This window comes from Peromyscus eremicus, chromosome 1 (assembly GCF_949786415.1).
Source record: "Peromyscus eremicus chromosome 1, PerEre_H2_v1, whole genome shotgun sequence".
Taxonomy (NCBI): domain Eukaryota; kingdom Metazoa; phylum Chordata; class Mammalia; order Rodentia; family Cricetidae; genus Peromyscus; species Peromyscus eremicus.
Window position 1 is genome coordinate 191308486 of NC_081416.1, and position 22150 is coordinate 191330635.

General features: G+C 39.4%; 1 protein-coding gene across 1 annotated transcript; it reads left to right on the forward strand.

Moving 5' to 3' along the window:
* The first annotated feature begins 9199 nt into the window (after nucleotides 1-9199).
* On the forward strand, nucleotides 9200-20695 carry LOC131894551 (vomeronasal type-2 receptor 116-like). Its single transcript, XM_059244842.1, has 5 exons — nucleotides 9200-9505; nucleotides 9863-10669; nucleotides 11001-11219; nucleotides 14616-14739; nucleotides 19767-20695. Exons 1-5 carry the CDS (start codon nucleotides 9353-9355, stop codon nucleotides 20693-20695), a joined length of 2232 nt encoding a protein of 743 aa, XP_059100825.1. The 5' UTR covers nucleotides 9200-9352.
* The last annotated feature ends 1455 nt before the right edge of the window (nucleotides 20696-22150 follow it).

Here is a 22150-nt window from a genome sequence, read left to right on the forward strand (position 1 = left end):
TATGGGGGCCTTGTGTCTATGCATAACAAGAAATCCTGGAAGATTTTTTGCTGTGAATGGTTAACCCTATCCCTAGGGTCACTTCCTACAAGATCAATTCTGATTGCTTATGTTTTTTTCTATTTCCCTAAGACGAGAATCTTTTTAAATCAATCTTTTTAGGAATCTCCAGTTTTACAATGAAAACTCGTTTGTTTCTGTTAACTAGTGGACTAAAACACAGCGCATGCAAGGAATCGTATCCTCAGTATTACTATCTAAAAAATTAAATCCAACATCCTTTATTTCTTCAGTACAACCAAACACTTAATGTAGGCATCAGCAAGTGAAAGTCAAGATGGGATAAAAACTGCTGGTCTGTAGCCACACTAGTTAATTCCCCCCATGTAGAAGTAACCAACAGTCTTATTAAATAAGAAACACAGAACCAATGCAAAGAAGAAAGCCAAAAGGTCAGAACTAAGAGCTAAAACCTTACCCTTCCTCCTGTGGTGGTCCTACCTCTCCGAACCAGAGCTACTTCCTGTGTTAAAGTCTTTATATAGAGTTTCTGTTCTGCCATCTCATTGGGTGTAAACCCAACCACATGACCGCCTCATCACGGCCTGTCTGTATAGACCTCTAGGTTTTTTATGGTTGGTATTTAGATTAAAGGCATGTGTATCCAATACTGGCTGTATCCCTGAACACACAAAAACTTACCTAGCTCTGCCTACCAAGTGCTGGGATTACAAGCATACGCCACCACTGCCCTGCCTTCATATGGCTTGCTAATAGCTCTGACCCCTGGGTAACTTTATTTATTAACACACAAATAACGTTTTAATACAAATAAAATATCACCATACTTCCATGTATCTGTCTTCCTCATTTTCAAGTCCAGCCGTGAGAGGAATGGTGACTCTATGGTGTAAGAGTACCTACCTTCACCACCAGAGGAGTGGAGATAATCACCTTGTAGGGTCATTTTTGGATTATACTCAGTGCCTCAATGGCCCTTTTATAAACTATTTTCCCACTAAACCCTGGATAGAAGTGTACGAGTTCAGCATTAAATATCTACACCAACATGGTTGTAGAGTTTTTGAAATCCTTTGTGCATCTTGATCCAGGTAAATTCTTTACTGTAGACCTCTCCCAGGGTTTGTGCACTTAAAAGCAAAGATGGGTTGACTCACCTCTTTCAATGAGAGGCAGAAGAATACATCATTCTGGACCACAAGAGTGTACACAGTTTTCTCTGGAGGAATCAGACTCATGAGAATCAGAGGTCCCAAGTTTTTTACAGGCAAGAGAAGTATGTTCCAGGATAACTGGAAGAACACCTGCCTCTTTTCACCAAGTAACCTGGCCTTCAAATATCTCTTTTACTTCTATGATCCTTGGATATTGTTGAATCTGGAGAGAGGTATTTGAACACATTAGTTGATCAATTATAGGAACTTGGTGCTGGGCCAGTCCTGTGGTATTGGTTTCTTCTGAGAGATAATAAGACACCAAAATTCTTCTGGGTGTCTATAAGTCTGTATCCCACCATGAGAAAAAGTGATGGTGACTTTCATTTTATGCAAAAGGAATTATCCCACTCAGTTCCTTGTTGTTAATCACACTTTGAGCTACCTCCAGCAGCTAGGACCTAATTATACCTAAGATTCTTTGAATTTCATTAACATTTTCTAATATATGTTTCCAGCTAGGTGACAAAGGGAATCTTTTTAGGACCAGTCTTTAATCATTGAAAAAGTACTTACTAAAAGTTACACAAAGTTCTTTGGTCAGTGTTGCACACAAAGGAATATCTGTTCTGACCAAGCTGTGTTGTCTGGCAGAAATACCCCAGCCAAGAACCTCAGGGGCATTTTCTACCTTTATTTTATTTTTTAAAGAGAGAATTGTGGGTTTTGGTTTTTCAAATTATGTGGATCACTGATTAATAAGAGGACTTAAATCATGAAAAATAAATGAGTAGGAATTTCTCTTTTCCTTCAGGCTCAGCACAGGGGACATTCCTACTCCTGCAGGGATGCTTAGAGCAAGCTGAAAGGAGAGGGAATGCTCCCCTGGGGGAACCATTCAACCTTCCCTTTTTGTATTCTCCTTAGATGTAGGAGGCCATGGATCAGAGGCCTGAATACTCAGCATCTCCATACAGGGACAAATATGGACTCTGAGTAGGAGTCAAGCAACAAAAGGAGAAAAAGAAAGTATTCCTGCTCCTAGTGTGGGAGAGCTGGAACTGTTTGTTTGCTTGTTTGTTTCCCTGGGGGACCTAGCAGAGTCAAAACGAAGCTCCTCGATGGCGGCGACCTCTGCGCACGGCCTCCTCGACTCCACCGGGCCCCTGCTCTCCAGGACGGGCCATGCAGATGCCCCAGCCAGGCCTTCGAGGACTTCTCCAGCTGCCGGCGTGGCACGGCGGAAAGAATGGCGGCCACCCGAAGGCCAAGCTCGGCCCTTCCGGGCCTCTGCAGCCTGAGGCGGCGGGTCTGCGCAGGAACACTGGGCCATCGCTGGGAGGAGACCGCCCGGTTGACGAGCCCCCTGAGACCTGGATGAACAGAGGCCTCGACGGTCCTGGAGGAAGGTGAGCGGAGCCCCGCATAGCGGCCGGAGGAACGATCGATCGTAGGGCCCTCCTCCCGCCCAGTGAAGCCGGGACGTGACATCGCATGCGGCCCTCGGCAACGCTGGCGAAGATTTACCCGCCGCCGGTAGAAGGCCTTGTACATAATATGAAAAAGCTGCTCTCAACCTTATCCCCGACCCTTTTAGAGAGACCTTTGGCTAAATCTGGACATCTAGCTGTAGAGATTGCCGATGCAGGGTAAAGTAGAGGTAGGAAATCGGAAATCAGGTGTGTACCCAGTCGTCTTTGAAAACATCGTAGACGTGTCTTCTAGAAGTGACTTTGAAAAGGAATTGTTTAGGCCACCTCTAGAAAGACCCAGGAGCAACACTCGTCCTTGTTTGTTCAGTAGTTAGAGGACCCAGCCAGCCGGAGGAAGAAGAGGTCCGGAGCCAGATTGGTCGTGTGAAGACGTCGTCTTTTTTTGATGTTCTAACTATTGTATTGTGTATGCATTTTATTCATTCCCCACCCCCACCCGTGTGTGTGTGTGTGTGTGTGTGTGTGTGTGTGTGTGTGTGTGTGTGTGTGTGTGTTTGACAATGCCAAGTATTTTTTGGAAATATCTTTCTAGATGCTCTAAAGTGCCTGACGTATTTTATAAGTAGCGAAACAACACATCGTGTAAATACGTTTTTGTTAGGATTCATTTGAAATGTTATTTGGGGAGGAATAGCCACACCCCTCCTGAGTTGACCACATTGTGTTTGGGCCCTGGTTCCCGGGAGAAGGACACGCAGAGCTCAAGCCATTGTGCTCCATGGGTGGAAAAGAAACCACTGTCCCATTGTGTTTGGCTTTGCTGTGTACATAGTACATGTAAAGGACATAGGAGTCCTAACTTACAACATCTAGTCACTCTAGATGGTAAAGAGGTTGCCAGTGTATGACAAAGTAGAGGTAGTAGAACAATACATTTTGTACTTTTTGTGTTAAAATTTTTTCTTTTTGTGTTAGAAAATTTTATTACTCTTGTTACATGTGTGCCGTTTACTGGACTGCTGTGTACATAGTGGACAACAGTCCTTACTTGAAACATCTGGTCTATCTAGATGTTTAGAAGTGCCCAACGTATGTTAAATGTAGAGGTAGTAAAATAATCACTTTGTAAATATCTTTTTGCTAAAATTCATGATATGCTGCCTTTTGGGAGTAGAATTTGAACCCCTCTGTGAGCAGTACTGTCTGTACTTGCTCAGTGGTTTGGAGGAAGTACTGGGAGGCAGCGCAGTCATGTGCTAGTGTTTATATGGGACCTTTCAGACGCCATTTCTGTAAATTTGCATTTTGTGTTGCTGGGTATATACTGTAAATAATGGACAAATCTGTGAAATCTTCAGCTTCTAGTCTCTAGATGTTACAGAGGTTGCCAGACTATGACAAAGTAAAATTAACACATTGTGTACCCTGTTAAAATTTATAGGAAAGATTGTTCTGTAAATGATTTGGGGATATGAATTTGTTCAGCTATTTCTAAGCATTACATATACCTGTATTTGTCTACTGGTTTGAAGGCAGAGAGGAGGAAGAAAGTGGGTCGTCAAAGCCCAGAGGGTTGTGTTTAGAAGATACCTCAGTTAATAACCTTTGCTTTGCAAACAGTTATTTACCAGTGCAGTGTGAATAGCAGATAAGGTCTTAATGAAATCCCTAGTCTTTCTACATATTTAAAAGTGCTTGATACATTTAAAGGTAGAAATAGTAGAATACTATTTTGTGTAAATAGTTTTTGAAAAACTGGAGATACTATGTTTAGAATAGTTAACCCACCTCTGAGAACAGTGCACTAGCTGTACTTGTTCAGTGGATTGAGGAGGTGGGAGGGAAGAAACTGCAAAAAGATTCCCTTAGTGTGCTAGACACCTTTAGCTTACCAGTCACCCCGTGTGGTAGATACACTTCATTTAACGTTGCTGTTCTGTATATAGTGTACAGAGTGGACAAAGGAGTCCTCATTTTATGATCTCTAGTTTCTAGGTGTTGAAGAGGTTGCCAACGTATGACAAATGTAGAGTTAGTGAACTAACACATCCTGTATACTCTTTTTTTTTTTTTTTTTTTTCAAGACAGGGTTTCTCTGTGTAGCTTTGCGCCTTTCCTGGGACTCACTTGGTAGTCCAGGCTGGCCTCGAACTCACAGAGATCCGCCTGGCTCTGCCTCCCGAGTGCTGGGATTGAAGGCGTGCGCCACCACCGCCCGGCATCATCCTGTATACTCTTAAAGTTCATAGCAAGGTTGTCTTCTGAAGAGAGTTGTGAAAGTATCCAAGTGACAGGTGCCCATGTCGTGTGGTACAGGGGAGAGGCTGGAGAAAAAGAAGGACGGAGACCAGAATGCTCTCAGCAGAAGACACTTTGAGATCTAACCATTGTTACATGTGTGTGGTTTCCACACTACTGTGTATATAGGGGACAAATTTATGTCCTCATCTGAAACATCTAGTCCTTCTAGGTGTTTAGAAGTGCACAAAGTATGTTAAAGGTAGATGTAGTAACTAATACATGTTGTAGACTCTCGTTTAAACTCGTGGTGAAATGCTGTCTTTGGGAAATGGAATGACAAAACCAGTTCTGAGCAACACAGACTTGTGCTGGTTTGGGAGGGGAGAAGAAAGAAAGCGTACGAAGGGCCTAATACTAATGTAAGTTTTGGTAATGCAAGATTAGCCATTGTCCCTTTTATGTGTGTCTTATTTTGTGATATGTCGTGTACACAGAAGACAGACAAGTCCACGTATGTAGTGCCTAGTCTTCCTATATGATAAAGAGGCTGCCAGTGTGTGACCAAGTAGAGTTAGTGGAAAGACATGGTTTAAAGTTGTGTTAAAATTTGTAGGAAAAAAAAAACCACTTAGGAAGTGACATTGTTAATATCCCCACAAAAACATGACAGATACATAAACCTGACCTCTGGGTTAAGAGAGATGGGAGCGGTTCTAGACCGGAACGTTGCTATATAAGTCTGTTAGGTTTGTGCATATGCTGGGGAAACTGAATGTTATTGACATCTAGTCTTCAGACTTTTAAGTGCATAATAGACTTGCTGTAGTAATGCACGCCTTTAATCCTAGGCTGAGGCAGGTGGACCTTGCGAGTTCCAGGCCAGTCAGGGCTACACAGACTTTGTCTCAAAATAGTAAGAAAATGTGCATAATGGACTGGTAGGGTGGCTCAGCAGGTAAAGGCACTTGCCACCCAGCTGGTGGACCTGACTTTAATCTCCAGGATCCACATGATAAAAGGAGAAAACTGATTTACAAATTGTCTTTTAGCCTCCATACAAGCACAGTGGCATGCATGTGCCCATATGCATATGCTAATTCATAAATGTAAAAAATGTACAACATGGTAAAAATAGAGGGTTACCAATACCTTTTAAGGGTTGTTATTTCATAGGGATGGTTATACTGGGGGAATGGGATTGTTAAACTTGGTCTTTGAGCAGGTACTGTTACCAGGTGATGGAGGTGCGTAGGGGAAAGAATAGTGTAGAGTAAGGTACTGTGCCTGCTGGTTGATTCCCGGGTGTCTAGCCATTGTTCCGGTGTGCATTTCAGTTAATGTTGCCAAGTGTTAGAGGATAAGTCCCAGTGCCCAAAGGATGTTAGAAGTAGGAAGATAGTCACTATAAATGTCCTGCTAGTCTTTTGGAAGGGCTGTCTTCTTGGGGTGACCTTTGTAATACCCTCACTAGAATCATCCCGAACTGGAGTTGTGCAGAGGAGAGCATGGATGAGGGAAGAGCTCTTTGCTAGGACCACCACATATAGAAAACTGTTACAACTGTACCCAGGAATCCATATGTGCATTTCTGAAAAGATACTTGGGTTTCTTGTGCACAAAGTTCATTCCACAACATCTGAAATTCATAAATGCCCTAAAGGAGAGCATATGGTTAAAAGGACAGATGGACAGAAAAGGTTCCTCTTGAGCATAGAACTGTTGAACCATGTCTGGACAGTGTGAGTTAATTCATGTTCTGACTGTGGAGGGGCAGAGGGAGGCTCACAGGGCGAGTTGTGCAGCGCTGTGCTGTGTTGAGACTGACATCTGAGAAGCCCTGCCGTAGGTGCATCTTCAGCTACTCCATAGGAATGCATTTATTGTGCAGGAACACGCCTTCTTCCTCATATTTTAGTATATAGATCTGATGATAAACTTAGGAATGCTGTACTTCATGTGGTCTGTGGCTTTGTTTTCTTGTAAGCTGAGCATTGAGGAATGCAGAATTTTATTGTAACTTCGCCAGTGCTTCTATCTAGAAGCCTGCTGCCATTTTTGTCTTCTATGAAATTTTTGTTGCCAAGGAAGACAGGATTACAGTTTTGTCTGACAGATTGAGATAACGTGGTGTATTCTTGGTTATCAAAATACTCCTATAGCGTGGGGTTTTTAGTTGGTGAATATTCACAATGTGGGGGAAAGCATGGTACATACTGTATAATCTCAGTTCCCTAAATGTGTGTACACTTGCAGCATCTAGAAGGACACATCAGCTGAGCTGCTTGTGACTAGGGGGCTGTTCTTGGCTTCTTGTGTTGTGTTTCCTGTAATGCACATACTACAAATAAATGCTACTTTTAAAAGCTTAAAAAAAAAAAAAAAGAAGGCACAGGTCTTAAGTCAGGTTTCAGGAGTGTGTCATACCAGAGAAAGCCACAGATATATACAGGTAAACAGTCTGTCAGAAACACATAGAAGGATACACAGACACACACGCATACACACACACACACACACACACACACACACACACACACACTTACATGCACGCAAACACAATAAATACAACCTAGGTTGGCCACCACAAATTCACACACCTGAACAGTCATTCACATGGTTCCTGGACACTGGGCCAGCAGTCATCTCTGACTGCTTTTCCTATGTGTCCAAACAGAAGACATGTTAATCAGACTTACCTTCAGAGGTGACAGAACAAGAGACTTTCTAACTCGTTTCATTTTGGCCTGAAGGTGTCAGATTCCTCAGATTTCTTAGGCAGAATTTGATCAAAGGACATCCTGGGTACATGGACCTCTGGCTGCAAACCCCCATGAGTTCCTTGACCTCTGCACTCTTCCTTGCTCTGAAGAGTTCTCAGAAACTTTGTCTCAATTTTCCTGGTCTTTAAGTTTAGGCATTGTATTGTAAATGTATTAATTGGGGTAGACACACTGCAGTTGGTTAAACAGCATATTATTACAAGTTATGGCATCCTGTAATGATCTGTGTCTACCACGTAAAGAAGCATCTTTATGAAGGGGGAGAGCTATACTTATTTGTAGACATAAGGTTTAGTTAAATTACACTTAGAGATTATACTAGTTAAGAAACCTCACAGTAGTAGGTTCTTCTTTAGTGTCCATGCCTCTTGCTACAGATAGTTGTCTAAATGTACAAGTACAGTTACAGGCATAGCTTTCTTCCTATCCCATCATGCCTTAAGTCCAATTTTGCAACTGTAAGTTATCCAAGGCTATAAGTGTCATGATTACCTATCAGAATATCAGACTCTGCTTACTCTTGTTGTCATTCATAGTCCTTACAGATGGATAGGATTACTGGTACCTTTGCTTCATTGTGAACTTGTATGACTGCATCTGTAACATTGGGAGCCAGTCCTCAGTAGGGAAGCTACCTGGTAAAAACAGATTGATCATTTCACTGTGTGAAGAATGTGGTATCTTCAGCAATAAGATCTTACCTACTTTTTCTAAAAGGCATCAAGAGAATGAGTGGGGAATAGCCTATATTTTGGGAGTAAGTCTCTTGGACTACCTTAAAAACAACAACTCAAAAACAGGTTTCCATTGCCTGGCAATGAGATTTTTTTTAAGTAATATTTTATGGTATTCTAATGAAACCTCTATTTCTAAAATTCAGGCATTGACAATTAAGGAATATCTCAGAAGTTAAAAGTGCTTCAGGTAAAAGTGAGATTACCTGAATTCAGATCCACAAAAATTTCATGAGTAAACATGTGTAATCTAGGGATCATGAGGAAGGAAGGATACTTATACACAAAAATCCCTGGAAGTATGCAATAAAGAAATCCAGGCATATGCAAATGGATGAGTAGAGCAAGTGTTAAAAGGAAATGTAAAGCCACATCTGCTTGTGGAGGTTATCCTATGTCTTATCCATATAACATTTAAATTTCAAACATTTTCACATAGTGGCACACACATAAAAGATACAAAGTTAATATAAACTCACACAAAGATAATATAGTCAAAGTATCATAAATATTTATAAAGATGAATCACACAACAAAAAACAATGCAGCAGGAGATATGGTATTTTGTAAGGGACATTTTTAAATTTATGGGTAAAATTTTTAGTGTACCACATACCATAGAAAGTACAGTGAGCAATCATGGGACTGCCAATTATGATGGGCATACCTATTTGATCTTATATCATCCTAACAAGGTAACATAGTGAGTTGAATTCCAGGCATTTAGTAGCAAATTTTAAATGTGGATTTTATATAAACACTAATATTTGCACTAGAAACCATTACACTAAATCTGAAGCTCTGTGTGGTCTGTAATTTCCTCAGGTATATTTTTATTCAATTTCTGCAGGTATAATTTTAAAATATATGAATTGGTTCTTTCTCTGGTATTTGCCATTGAGGAGATCAACAGAAACCCTCATCTCTTACCCAACATATCTCTGGGATTTGATTTTTATAATGTCCCATACAGTGAGAAACACATTCTTATGAATCCCCTTATTTGGCTCACAGGCCTGAGTAGTCCCTACTGTAATTATAACTGTGTAAAGGAAAGAAAGTCAGCTGCTGCACTAACAGGACCATCGTGGGCAAAATCTGCTCATATTGAGACACTGCTTCAGCTCTACAAATTTCCACAGGTGAGGAATTATTTGGGAGAAGGAGACAGATGTCTTTGCTGACATTTTGGGGTGTGCAAAGGTAATACTAGACATTTGAATTAGTTAGATATTGATGACAAGTGTCCAGACAATTGGAGATGGACCTCTATTTCAATCACTTGAAGAGGAAAGAAAGGGGAGGGTGGAATAGACAAGGAGGATTAATAAAAATGGAGGAGAGGCTAGTAATTTTCTGAAAAATTCTGTCATTTAAATTTGCCTTTAAAATCTGGATGAATCCATCATTGTGCTGACCATTTCCATCTGTTTCTGCAGAACAAGGATTGTGCATAATGCCATTGTTCTTCTTCTTGTTTCCAATTGTTTTCTCTTCAGCTCACTGTTGGTCCTTTTGATCCCATCTTTAGTGACCGAGGTCAGTTTACTTCTCTGTACCAGATGGCACCCAAAGGCACATCTCTGTCTCTTGCCATGGTCTCTTTGATGCTTCATTTTGGCTGGAACTGGGTTGGTTTACTTATCCCAGATGACCACAGAGGGACTCAGTTTCTTTCAGATATCAGAGAAAAGATGGAGAATAATCGAGTCTGCATAGCTTTTGTTGAAATGATCCAAAGTACCTGGAATTCATTTTCATACAAATACTGGAAAAGTCTTGGTATGGTCCAGGAATCATCAGCCAATATTATCATCATTTATGGTGACAATGATTCACTACAAGGTTTAATGCGAAATCTAGGGCAACAGATTTTGACAATGAAAGTTTGGCTCATGACCTCTGAATGGGACCTTACTAATATCGCTGATTTTTTCTTGCTAGATTCATTCCATGGAAGTCTCATTTTTTCACGACACCATGAGCAGGTCATTGAATTTAAAAATTTTATACAAACAGTTAATCCTTATAAGTACCCAAAAGACAATTACCTTCCTAAATTGTGGATTTTGTTCTTTAAGTGTTCATTTTCAGAGCTTGATTGTCATCTTCTAGAGAACTGCCAACCCAATGCTTCCTTGGATTTCCTGCCTAGTTACATTTTTGATATGGAAATGAATGAAGACAGCTACAATACATACAAAGCTGTTTATACTGTGGCCCACAGTCTCCATGAGATGAGTCTTTGGCAAGTACAAATGCAACCATTTGGAAATGGGGAAAGAATGCTATTATTCCCCTGGCAGGTAAATATCCCTTCTGTTGTATTAGAGCATCAACAATGTGATATTTTGAGTTTTCAGAGGCACCAAACTAGGTATTACACATTTCAACATTTTATATATAAAATGTATGTATATGTACATACATACATACATACATACATACATGTACATATATACATATATGTCTGTGTGGGTATGTATATATACATATATTATATGTTAAATGTTAAAATATGTAATACTTAGTTTGATATCCTACACTAGAGATTTTGACCAGTGTTAGTCACTCTATAATTCATTTCTGATCATTCTCTCACAACCACATTAAAATATGTTCTTGCATCACTTTCAGCTTCATCCTTTTTTGAGAAATATCCATGTGGGAGCCAACATGGCTTTAGGATGGAAACAAAATTTACATGATGATAAGTATGATATTCTCAACTTTTGGAATTTTCCAAAGGGTCTTAGAAAAAAAGTGAAAGTAGGAACCTTTTCGCCCAATGTTCCCCAGGGTCAGCAGTTGTCTTTATCTGAGCAGATGGTACAATGGCCAAAAAGATATTCAGAGGTAGGTTGCATATTATCTCAGTGTATTCAACTTATCATAATATTGCAAATATATCCCCCAGTATAACAACTCCTGGTTTTGAAATTAAATCCTAATAGCATAAAACTCTGAGTAGAGAAGGATAAAACATAACTAATAGAAGACAGTGTTTTATCATTCCCTGATTGCTAAAAATGGAAGTTTGTAGCTAGAGTTTGCCTGCCTGGCCCACAGTCAGGACAAATCTCTCTCACCTGCCAGGCCCACAGCCACTCAGACCCAACCAAGTAAACACAGAGACTTATATTGCTTACAAACTGTATGGACATACCAGGCTTCTTGCTAACTGTTCTTACAGCTTAAATTAATCCATTTCTATAAATCTATTCCTTGGCACGTGGCTCGTGGCTTACCAGCATCTTCACATGCTGCTAGTCATGGCGGCAGCTGGCAGTGTCTCTTTCTGCCTTCCTATTCTTTCTTTTCTCCTCTCTGTTAGTCCCGCCTATACTTCCTGCTTAGCCACTGACCAAACAGTGATTTATTTATTGACCAATCAGCAACACATTTGACATACAGAACATCCCACAGAACTTCTGCTTTCCTTTTTTTTTTCTTTTTTTTTTTTTCGAAAAGGAAGGTTTTAAACTTAACAAAGTAAAATTACATATAATTTGGGAATTTGGGTGTAGCTTCTCTTACTACTTCCTGCTGGAGGGGGGCACTGTATCTTATGGGGACACAAAGAAAATTTTAGGATTATGGAATAGTCCATGAGGCTGTATTGTCTGAGCCAGATGCCTTCAAACCATTCTGGATGTTGGATCATCTGGGCAATGGTGTCATCGGAGACCTTTCAGGGGGTCTTGGCTGGTCAAACTTGATGTATTTTAATCTGAAACAAATCCATAGCCTCTGGCTATCTGTGGGAACAAAAGCAGAGACTCTTTTCCAAAGCAACATATCCTTATATCCAAATTTTGAAGTCAAGGTACCTTTAAAATATATATTTTGGCATAACTCAACAGCTTTTACAATCAAATGTTCTTCTGCAGTTAAAAATCCCAAAGACAACACAATCCAGATTCTCTGTATAATATTCATCTTTACATGGCTTATTTTTATATTAATTTTACTCTCTTTAAAGACTTTATTTTTTAAAACTATGGATTTGTTTATATAACTGTATATATATCACCTTTTTTGTCTCTTTTAAGAATATGCATATTTTACATACATTGTAAACTACTACATCTGAATCTGTCTTATTGTGAATCTATTGCTTTAAACTGCAGCATTTGTAAGACTGACACAGTGCTATGGCTGCTGTATCCACCCACCTCAGCTTCCCAACATGGCGGTGGTAAGTTTACCGCCAGCTCTGGGAGCTATCATGGGTCTATGCTTTTATACAAGCAGAGTGTAGCCCAGAAGCTTCTATTTTGTTTTGTACTAGCAAAGGCTAAATCCACCACGCAGCTTAATGTGCCACTTGCAGAAGCCTCATTCCCGCCATACTGCAGGTCGAGTGCGCACGCCAGGAACCCGCCAGTAGCTCAAACCTGCAGGCTGCCGCTCATTTGAGAGAGACAATTAGGAAGCTGTTTTTAGCTCAGTTTTAGAATCTTTTCTCAAGTTTTAGGTGGAAACTCTTGCCAACTCGTTGGGCACCATTTGTAGCTAGAGTTTTCCTGCCTGGACCACAGTGAGGACAAATCTCTCTCACCTGCCAGTCCCAAAGCTGCTCAGACCCAACCAAGTAAACACAGAGACTTATATTGCTTACAAACTGTATGGACATACCAGGCTTCTTGCTAACTGTTCTTACAGCTTAAATTAATCCATTTCTATAAATCTATTCCTTGGCACGTGGCACGTGGCTCGTGGCTTACCAGCATCTTCACATGCCGCTAGTCATGGTGGCGGCTGGCAGTGTCTCTTTCTGCCTTCCTGTTCTTTCTTTTCTCCTCTCTGTTAGTCCCACCTATACTTCCTGCCTAGCCACTGGCCAAACAGTGATTTATTTATTGACCAATCAGCAACACATTTGACATACAGACCATCCCACAGCATAAGTTCTTAGCCATAAATGTTTGTTAATATTCAGTGATGCATTGGTTACTTTTTGTCAAGTTGACATAAACAAAGTGTGTCTGAGAAGTGGTACATGCAATCCTCATAATGTCTCCCAGGATACTCTGATGTAGAAATTCTTTACATTCACCACACAAAAATTAATAAGTTGTTTTCTTGCTATTGTCAAACACTATCACCAAAAGTGACTTTTGGAAAAAAAGTTTATCTGACTTCCATTTCTATAGGTACAAGAGTCCTTTATGGTCAGGAGACATGCCAGTGTATGGCATCCATGGAGAGATGAGCAGGAACCTGAAACAAAATGTCTCAGTCAACACACTGTCAGCAGAGTGTGAATACTGGAGTTGGGTCAGGCTCATAAATATTCAGAACTCCAACCATTGAAATAATTCTTCCAATAAGTCTCCAACTCTTAAAGTATCAATAACTCTCAAACTAGCACCACCATTGAGAAAATATGTAGTCACATATCTGTGCTTTTGATTGCCACTTTTCATTCAAACCAATACATAATGTCTCTATTAGAATTCCTTCACTGTGTCTGAAATTTGAGCAGTTCATTTTGATTCCATGCTTAAAAATTACAGACCATAAACTATTATTGTTTTTCTTTTATCCACCTCTTAAATGGGAAAATATTATAGTGAGCATGTGTGTATGTTTCTCTCATGTTCTGTTGCTGCAAATACATACATACCCAATATAACTTGAAGTGTGTATTTGGCTGACAGTATGAGAATGCAGCCCTTATCTTTAGAAATGCATTGTTCTGGGAACATGAGGTTCCTGATGACATCATATCCCCAGTCAACATAAAAAAGTAAATACCACAGATCACCTTTTTCTCATTCTCATTCATTCTCAGACAACAACCTATGGAATGATGACGCTCACTCTTAGAGGGAACCTTTTAAACTTCTCTTTAAGAATACTCACTGAAATGCCCAACAATTTGTTTATATCATGATTATAAGTCTTGTCAAGTTGACAAGCAACATTCATAATCATAGTGAAAATAAAAGTTTCTCAACATATTAGAAAGTAAATATAGAGACAGGATCCATCTGGAAGGTCCATTTGACCTTCTAGGTTATGGTTTCTATGACCTACCAGCATCATAATTTTTCCTACCTCATTATGCTCTAGTCTAAGAGTGTGATAATCCTTAGAGCAATTTTATGTAGATCACAGTTGCTCAAGATCCTTTTCTACATTTATAGGAATAAAATTTGCAAATTAATTATATGATATTAAAAAACAATATTATTCAGGTTTTCAATAAACCTTGAGCATTTGTTAGCTTTTTTCCCATTTTCTCAGATTCCTAAGTTTGTGTGCAGTGAGAGCTGTGGGCCTGGATTCAGGAAAGTTTCCCTGGAGGGCAAGGCTGTTTGCTGTTATGATTGCACTCCTTGTGCAGACAATGAGATTTCCAATGAGACAGGTAAGAATAAATCTTACAGAAATGATTCCACATTTCTACAGAATTATGCATTATCTTAAAAACTGAAAAATATCTGTAGAGAAGTCAGACAAATTTATTCCTTCTCTTATTTAGGTTATGAAATGTGCATTACCATGTCCTGAAATAGTGAAGAGTATGCATTAAAATTTATATTTGATTTACATTTATGATCAACTGTGTATATTGTTTGCTGCGGGAAACCCCTTTCCTCTGTACTGATCAATATGCCTTTTTCTATACATAATGTAACACATAGTAAAAAAAATGTACCGAATTTACATGTTTTTCTAACTGTATTTCAATAGTGATTCTAATTCACCTAAGTGTAGTATAGGTTATTCTAATGATCATTCCCAGGAAGCTTTTTCATACAGAGCAGAAGATTAGAAATTTGTGTTTGAGAGTTTTGCTGGGTATATTAGTCTAGGCTGACATCCATGGTCTCTTAGTGTCTGCATTACATCTGTCCAGGACCTTCTGGCTTTCAAAGTCTCCATTGAGAAATCGGGTGTTATTCTGATAGGTTTGCCTTTATATGTCACTTGGCCTTTTTCCTTTGCTGCTCTTAATATTCTTTCTTTATTCTGTATGTTTAATTGTTTAATTATTATGTGGCGAGGGGACTTTTTTGGGGGGTCTAGTCTGTTTGGTGTTCTATAGGCTTCCTGTATCTTCATAGGCATTTCCTTCTTTAAGTTGGGAAAGTTTTTTTCTATGATCTTGTTGAATATATTTTCTGTGCCCTTGAGTTGGTATTCTTCTCCTTCTTCTACCCCTATTATTCGTAGGTTTGGTCTTTTCATGGTGTCCCAAATTTCTTGGACATTTTGGTTCATGACTTTGTTGACTTTAGTGTTTTCTTTGACTGATGAATCTATTTCTTCTATTGTATCTTCAACGCTAGAGATTCTCTCTTCCATCTCTTGCATTCTGTTGATTATGCTTGCATCTGAAGTTCCCAATCGTTTTCTCAGATTTTCTATTTCCAGCATTCCCTCTGTTTGTGTCTTCTTCATTTTTTCTATTTCCCTTTTCAGGTCTTGGACTGTTTCCTTCATTTGTTTCATTGATTTTTCTTGATTTTCTTTCAGTATTTTATTGTTCTCTTCCAGGACCTTTTTGATTTCTTCTAATTTGTTTGCCCTTTCCTCTAGTTGTTTACAGCGTTCTTCACATTTTTTTGTCTTTTCCTCTACATGAGCCTCTAGCTTCTTCATGATGACATTCATAAGGCTATTTTCTTCTGCTTCTTCCAATTTCTGATGTTCAGGTCTAGGTGTTGGAGGAGGGCTAGGGCCTGGTGATGGTGTATTGCTATTCATTTTGTTGTATGTGTTTCTGCCTTGATGTCTGCCCATCTCCTTGTGGTTCGTTCTTGGCCTTATCCGCACACTTGGTTCAGACAGAGCTGACAGATTCAGGAAGTCTCTCTCTCTTGTCCAGATGGGAGCTCTCTTGTCCAAATTGGAAGTCCGGGGCAGGGTGGGAGCTCTTGTTCAGAAGGGAAGTCTGGGGGAGGATGGGTGCTCTCCTCTCTCTCTCTCTCTCTCTCTTTCTCTCTCTCTCTCTCTCTCTCTCTCTCTCTCTCTCCTCCAGATGGGAAATCCGGGGCAAGATGGGAGCTGGGGGCCAGCCTCTAAGTCTCAAGAAGAGGCTTGGGGCTTGGGCGGATGGGCGTGGGGTCAGGGCGTGGAGACTGCAGGGTCTGCCAGGGGTCTTGGAGAAGGGGATCCTTCCCGGTGGGGCTAGAAGGGAACTTGCCCGGTGACCAGAACCTGGGGCCAAGTTGGGCAGGTCTTCCCCGGAGTGGCTGGTGCCCAGGGATAGGGTTGGGGGCAAGTTAGGGGACTCACCTGTGCTTCAGAATGGAAGTCCGGGGCAAGATGGGAGCTGGGAGCTGGGGGCCGGCCTCTAAGTCTCAGGAAGAGGCTTGGGGCTCAGGCAGATGGGGTTGGGGGCAGGGTGTGGAGACTGCAGGGTCTGCCAGGGGTCTTGGAGAAGGGGATCCTTCCCGGTGGGGCTAGAAGGGAACCTGCCCAGTGACCAGAACCTGGGGCCAAGTTGGGCAGGTCTTCCCCGGAGTGGCTGGTGCCCAGGGATGGGGTCGGGGGCAAGCTAGGGCACTCACCTGTGCTTCAGAAGGGAAGTCTGGGGCAAGATGGGAGCTGGGGGCCAGCCTCTAAGTCTCAGGAAGAGGCTTGGGGCTCAGGCGGATGGGGATGTGGGCAGGGCGTGGAGACTGCAGGGTCTGCCAGGGGTCTTGGAGAAGGGGATCCTTCCCTGTGGGGCTAGAAGGGAACCTGCCCTGTGACCAGAACCTGGGGCCAAGTTGGGCAGGTCTTCCCCGGAGTGGCTGGTGCCCAGGGATGGGGTCGTGGGGTGATTGACACCCGCAGTATATAATTTTTGACTGTACAGCATAACTAAAATTCAAATTTACTTAATGAGTAGGATTATGTCCATTTTTATGCTTCATTTTTGAGAAACAGTATATGAAACAATATCCTCAAGGTAGTTTCTAGTCTATTATGGAGATCTGTACCAAGACCTAAGAGCTTCAATGAAATGTAAAATCTCCATTTAGAAGAATAGGTCAGGAACATATTCACAGCATGTATCACTGGCAATAAAAACCTTTAAAAGCTAGTTTTTTATACCTAATATTAAATTTGTGACTAGGGTTACAAAAATTTTTAAATTTTTAAATAATTATTCTTCTTTAAGAATTTCATACTGTGTATTTGGATCATATTCATACCCTCCCAAATCTTCCACTTATCTACCTATCTAACTTCTTCTCTTTCTCTATTAAATAATTAAGAGAACCTCTTTCAATTCAATTTCTGCTACCTAAATACTCTTTGATGTAGCTCCCCTGGTGGAATATCAATTAATTACCAATGGCCACACTCTTAAAGATTAATGAGTCTTTATTATATCAGATATGTTGTCAAATAGCTTCTCAGTTAAGGGTAGTACTTTATGCCAACCTTACATGCTTGATGATATTTGATCTTCCCTGAGCTTTCATATGTTACACACATGATATCATACTTAAAATTTATGTATTTGACTGACCTGCTGTGTCTGTAACTTTCTGTTCCCTTACAGCATTTCATGACCTCTGACTTTTAGACTCTTTCTGTAACTTTTTCCATGGATTTCTCACCTTGAGATATAACAAGCTGTTATTATAAAATATTCCTTTAGTGAATGTCTAAGCATGCAATGTACATGCACACACACACACACACACACACATGCACGTGTGCATGTGTGTGTACATATATATATATATATATATATATATATATATATATATATATATATATATATATATATATATATATATATATATATATATATATACATATAAATGGAACAGTTTATTTACCCATGAAAAATCTTTCATAGTTGTTAATTAATAATTATACTTCCCAAAATTGTGTATCTCAATTATGTAAATTACTTGAAATGAGATTACTTATTCATTTATCCAAAAAAGGTTATAATTTCATGAAATAGATAGTTATTCTATATACATAGTAGTTTTATTACATCTACCATGTGCCTTTAGTAACGAATGGTGTTGTCCATTTTAGTCATCCATTGAAAGGTAAAAAATCAAAAGAAAAGAAATATCTCCACTTAAAAAAGAAGGAAATAATGGAGTCTGTAGCAATACCTTGAAAGTAGTCCATAACAAAAGATACATCAATGTGTCACAATAGCTGTAGGAAGCAATATTTACAAGATATATAGAAATAAGTTTTATTCTATGGAAGTTTATTCAATAATATGTTAAAATTTATCAACAAAATAAAATTAAAATTCTAGTTATGAGTTTGTTTTTAAAAACACAAGAAAAAATGACAGTGGATATCTGGCATGCATAAATTAATGTTAATATACTTCAAATACAAGAGAAGTTTTAAAAATTTTCAAAAGCAGAATATTATAAAATTGTTTTATGTCATACTGTAAAACTGTTTCAATAGTTCTGATCTTTCCCCAATTAGAATAACAACATGTCACTAGTAGTACACTGTTCAATCCTGTAAAAACAGAGTAATGCCTATAGAGTCAAAATTAGAAAATAGAAAGGATTTTATAATGATAAGAAATTTGAGAACCTATGTTTAAGAACAGAATTTTATTAAAATAATTTCAAAGGGCATTCTCCCTCTCCTGCACTATTCAAATTTTCAACATGGATATAACTTATGATGTGGTATCAGAAATAAAGTAGGTTTATGCATTGTAACTCAGTATTCTAAAGACTTCCAAAAGAGAGAAACCAATAACAAAAGAGGTGCTGAAGTATGTAACAGAGAAAAGTTATATTTATTTTATATCACTGTGAAGAAGATGGGTTGTATGAGAAGCTAATGGTAATTGATAACTACTCCCAAAATAACTGTGGTGCACGTTTTTAATCCCAGCACTCAGGAGGCAGAGCCAGGAGGATCTCTGTAAGTTCAAGGACAGCCTGGTCTACATAGCAAGATCCAGGACAGACACCAAAACTACACAGAGAAACCCTGTCTTGGAAAAAACAAACAAACAAACAACAAAAACAAACATCACTTTTCTTTAAGATTGGGGATTCTGAATTGTTACCAATATTCCAGTAGATTTCTCCATAATCTGTAAATATTACCATCAATGAATTGATTCACTGTGTATTAAAATGTAAAAAGAAATACTAGAGGGCATATTAAGTTGGGAAGTAATAAATTGAGAAAGTGAGGAATTGAACACGAGGAAAGAGGGCTTAGTTGGAGCCACACAATTTATATGTGCATATAAATAGTAACTGAAATATCTAGTAAGGAAGATGGGTGGTAGAAATATGAAATTGTTCACTACAGATTTTATACTTCTTTGTCCTTGAGATAAAGGAAAGTGATGTAGATAACATCACCTGTCAACAGGTACAGAGAAGTGGGTTAGAATTACAGGGATAACTTCAGCCAGGATTAAATATCACTTTCATTTTTTACTAGATATGGAAAAGTGCATGAAGTGTCCAGAAACTCATTATGCAAACACAGAGAGGAAACACTGCCTCCAGAAAGCTGTGAGCTTTCTTGACCATAAGGACCCCTTGGGGATGTCTCTCACAACTATAGTTCTGTGTTTCTCTGCACTCACAGCTGTGGTTCTTGGACTCTTTGTGAAGCACAGAGACACTCCAATTGTGAAGGCCAATAATAGAACCCTCAGTTACACTTTGCTCATCACACTCACTGTCTGTTTCCTATGTTCCTTGCTCTTCATTGGCCGTCCCAACACTACCACCTGTATCCTGCAGCAGATCACATTTGGAGGTGCTTTCACTGTGGCTCTTGCCACTGTGTTGGCCAAAGCTATCACTGTGATTATTGCCTTCAAGGTCACTTTTCCAAATAAAGTAGTGAGGTGGTTAATAATATCAAAGGCTCCAAACCTTATAATCCCCATATGTACTCTGGTCCACCTTGTCCTCTGTGGAATCTGGCTAGGAACCTCTCCACCCTTTCTTGACAAAGATTCACATGCTGAACATGGACATATCATCCTTGTATGTAACAAGGGCTCAGATTTTGCCTTCCATGGTATACTTGGATACCTCTGCTCCTTGGCACTTGGAAGTTACACTATGGCTTTCTTGTCCCGGAATCTGCCAGACACATTCAATGAAGCCAAGTTCCTGTCATTTAGCATGCTGGTGTTCTTCTGTGTCTGGGTCACATTCCTCCCTGTCTACCACAGCACCAAGGGAAAGGTCATGGTGGCTATGGAAGTCTTCTCTGTCTTGGCTTCTAGTGCAGCCCTCCTTGGCTTCATTTTTGCTCCTAAGTGTTATATTATCTTAGTAAGGCCAGATATGAATTCAGTTCATCATATCAGAAATAGGTCACATTCTAGAAGGAATAACCCTCTCAAAACCTAGTTCAAAAGTAAACATAGTTCTTATGTTAAATGATGAATTTAAAAGATGAAGTCCAGTTTCTTACACCATTATAATATAGGTTTGATTCATTGGGCTATTATTTGCTCAACCAATTGTATTATAGCCTCTTTATACTGGAGCCAATGAAGTAATCCATGCTTGAAATCCAGGTTGTATTTTCATATGAGCAGGACCTCAGTATACATCTAGGCTTGTCTGAAACTTTCTGTGAATATCATGATACTTTGGACTCAGAGAGATCTACATAAAACTGCTTTTGCTCTTCTTGGATTAAAAATGGCCAGTCACAGCACCCCACCATATTTCTCTGTAATATAGACTGTTAATATTCATGTTACTGATTTAAATTTCTTAAGAGCTTCATGCACATTCTCTTATCCAATTGTATTAATCACATTTTAAACTTTGAAAATGGATCCAAGTAAATTATTATTTTGATATCAAGTCACTGTGATAAAATATGTAGATTATAACTTATTTTATACTCAACACTCAATTTATCAGATTTATACAAGAGCATCTGTGGTGATATTCTGTTCCCCAAAATATTGTGCACCCTAATAAACTTATCTGGGGTCAGAGAACAGAACAGCCACTAGATATAGAGGCCAGAAAATGGTGGCACACATGCCTTTAACCATAGCATTCGAGAGGCAGAGATCTGCCTGGATCTCTATGAGTTCAAGGCTACACTGAAAAAAGCCAGGCATGGTAACAAGAGCCTTTAATCCCAGGAACTGATGGCAGGAAGCACAAAGGTATATAAGGTGTGAGGATAGGGAACTAGCCTGGTTAAGCTTTTAGGCTTTAGAGCAACAGTTCAGCTGAAATCCATTTGGATGAGGATCCAGAGGCTTCCAGTCTGATGAAACAGGATCATCTGAGAAATTGGCAAGGTGATGTGGCTGTGGCTTGTTCTGCTTCTCTGATCTTCCAGCATTCACTCCACTACCTGGCCCCAGGTTTGTTTTTATTAATAAGAACTTTTAAGATTCTTGCTACAAGCATCAATCTGTTTCTTTAAACCTCAAGGCCCTTTAGTAAACTATGATGCTTTGTTTGGTTTTGTACCATTATGCTGAAGAATACAGAATTTTCAAAATGTAAATTTTGTGAACATGGTACTTTATCAGTCATTACATAATTTGTTATAATGTAGACTTAGTAAGAATAATGTTACCCAATGTCAAATATCAGTCGCTCAGCACAAATAACTAGATCTAACTGCATAGATATATTTCTTATTTATACTCTGAGGACATATTTTAAGTCTTGATGACTACCCCCACTTCTCTTGAAATCTAGATATTTATACTACATTTATCTGAATCCTTCTTCCAATTCATTGATTTTTCCATGAATAGATATATATTCTTCATCTAAAATCATGAATAGGTTACAACGTGCAACTTTATTATTACATATTTCTCCAAA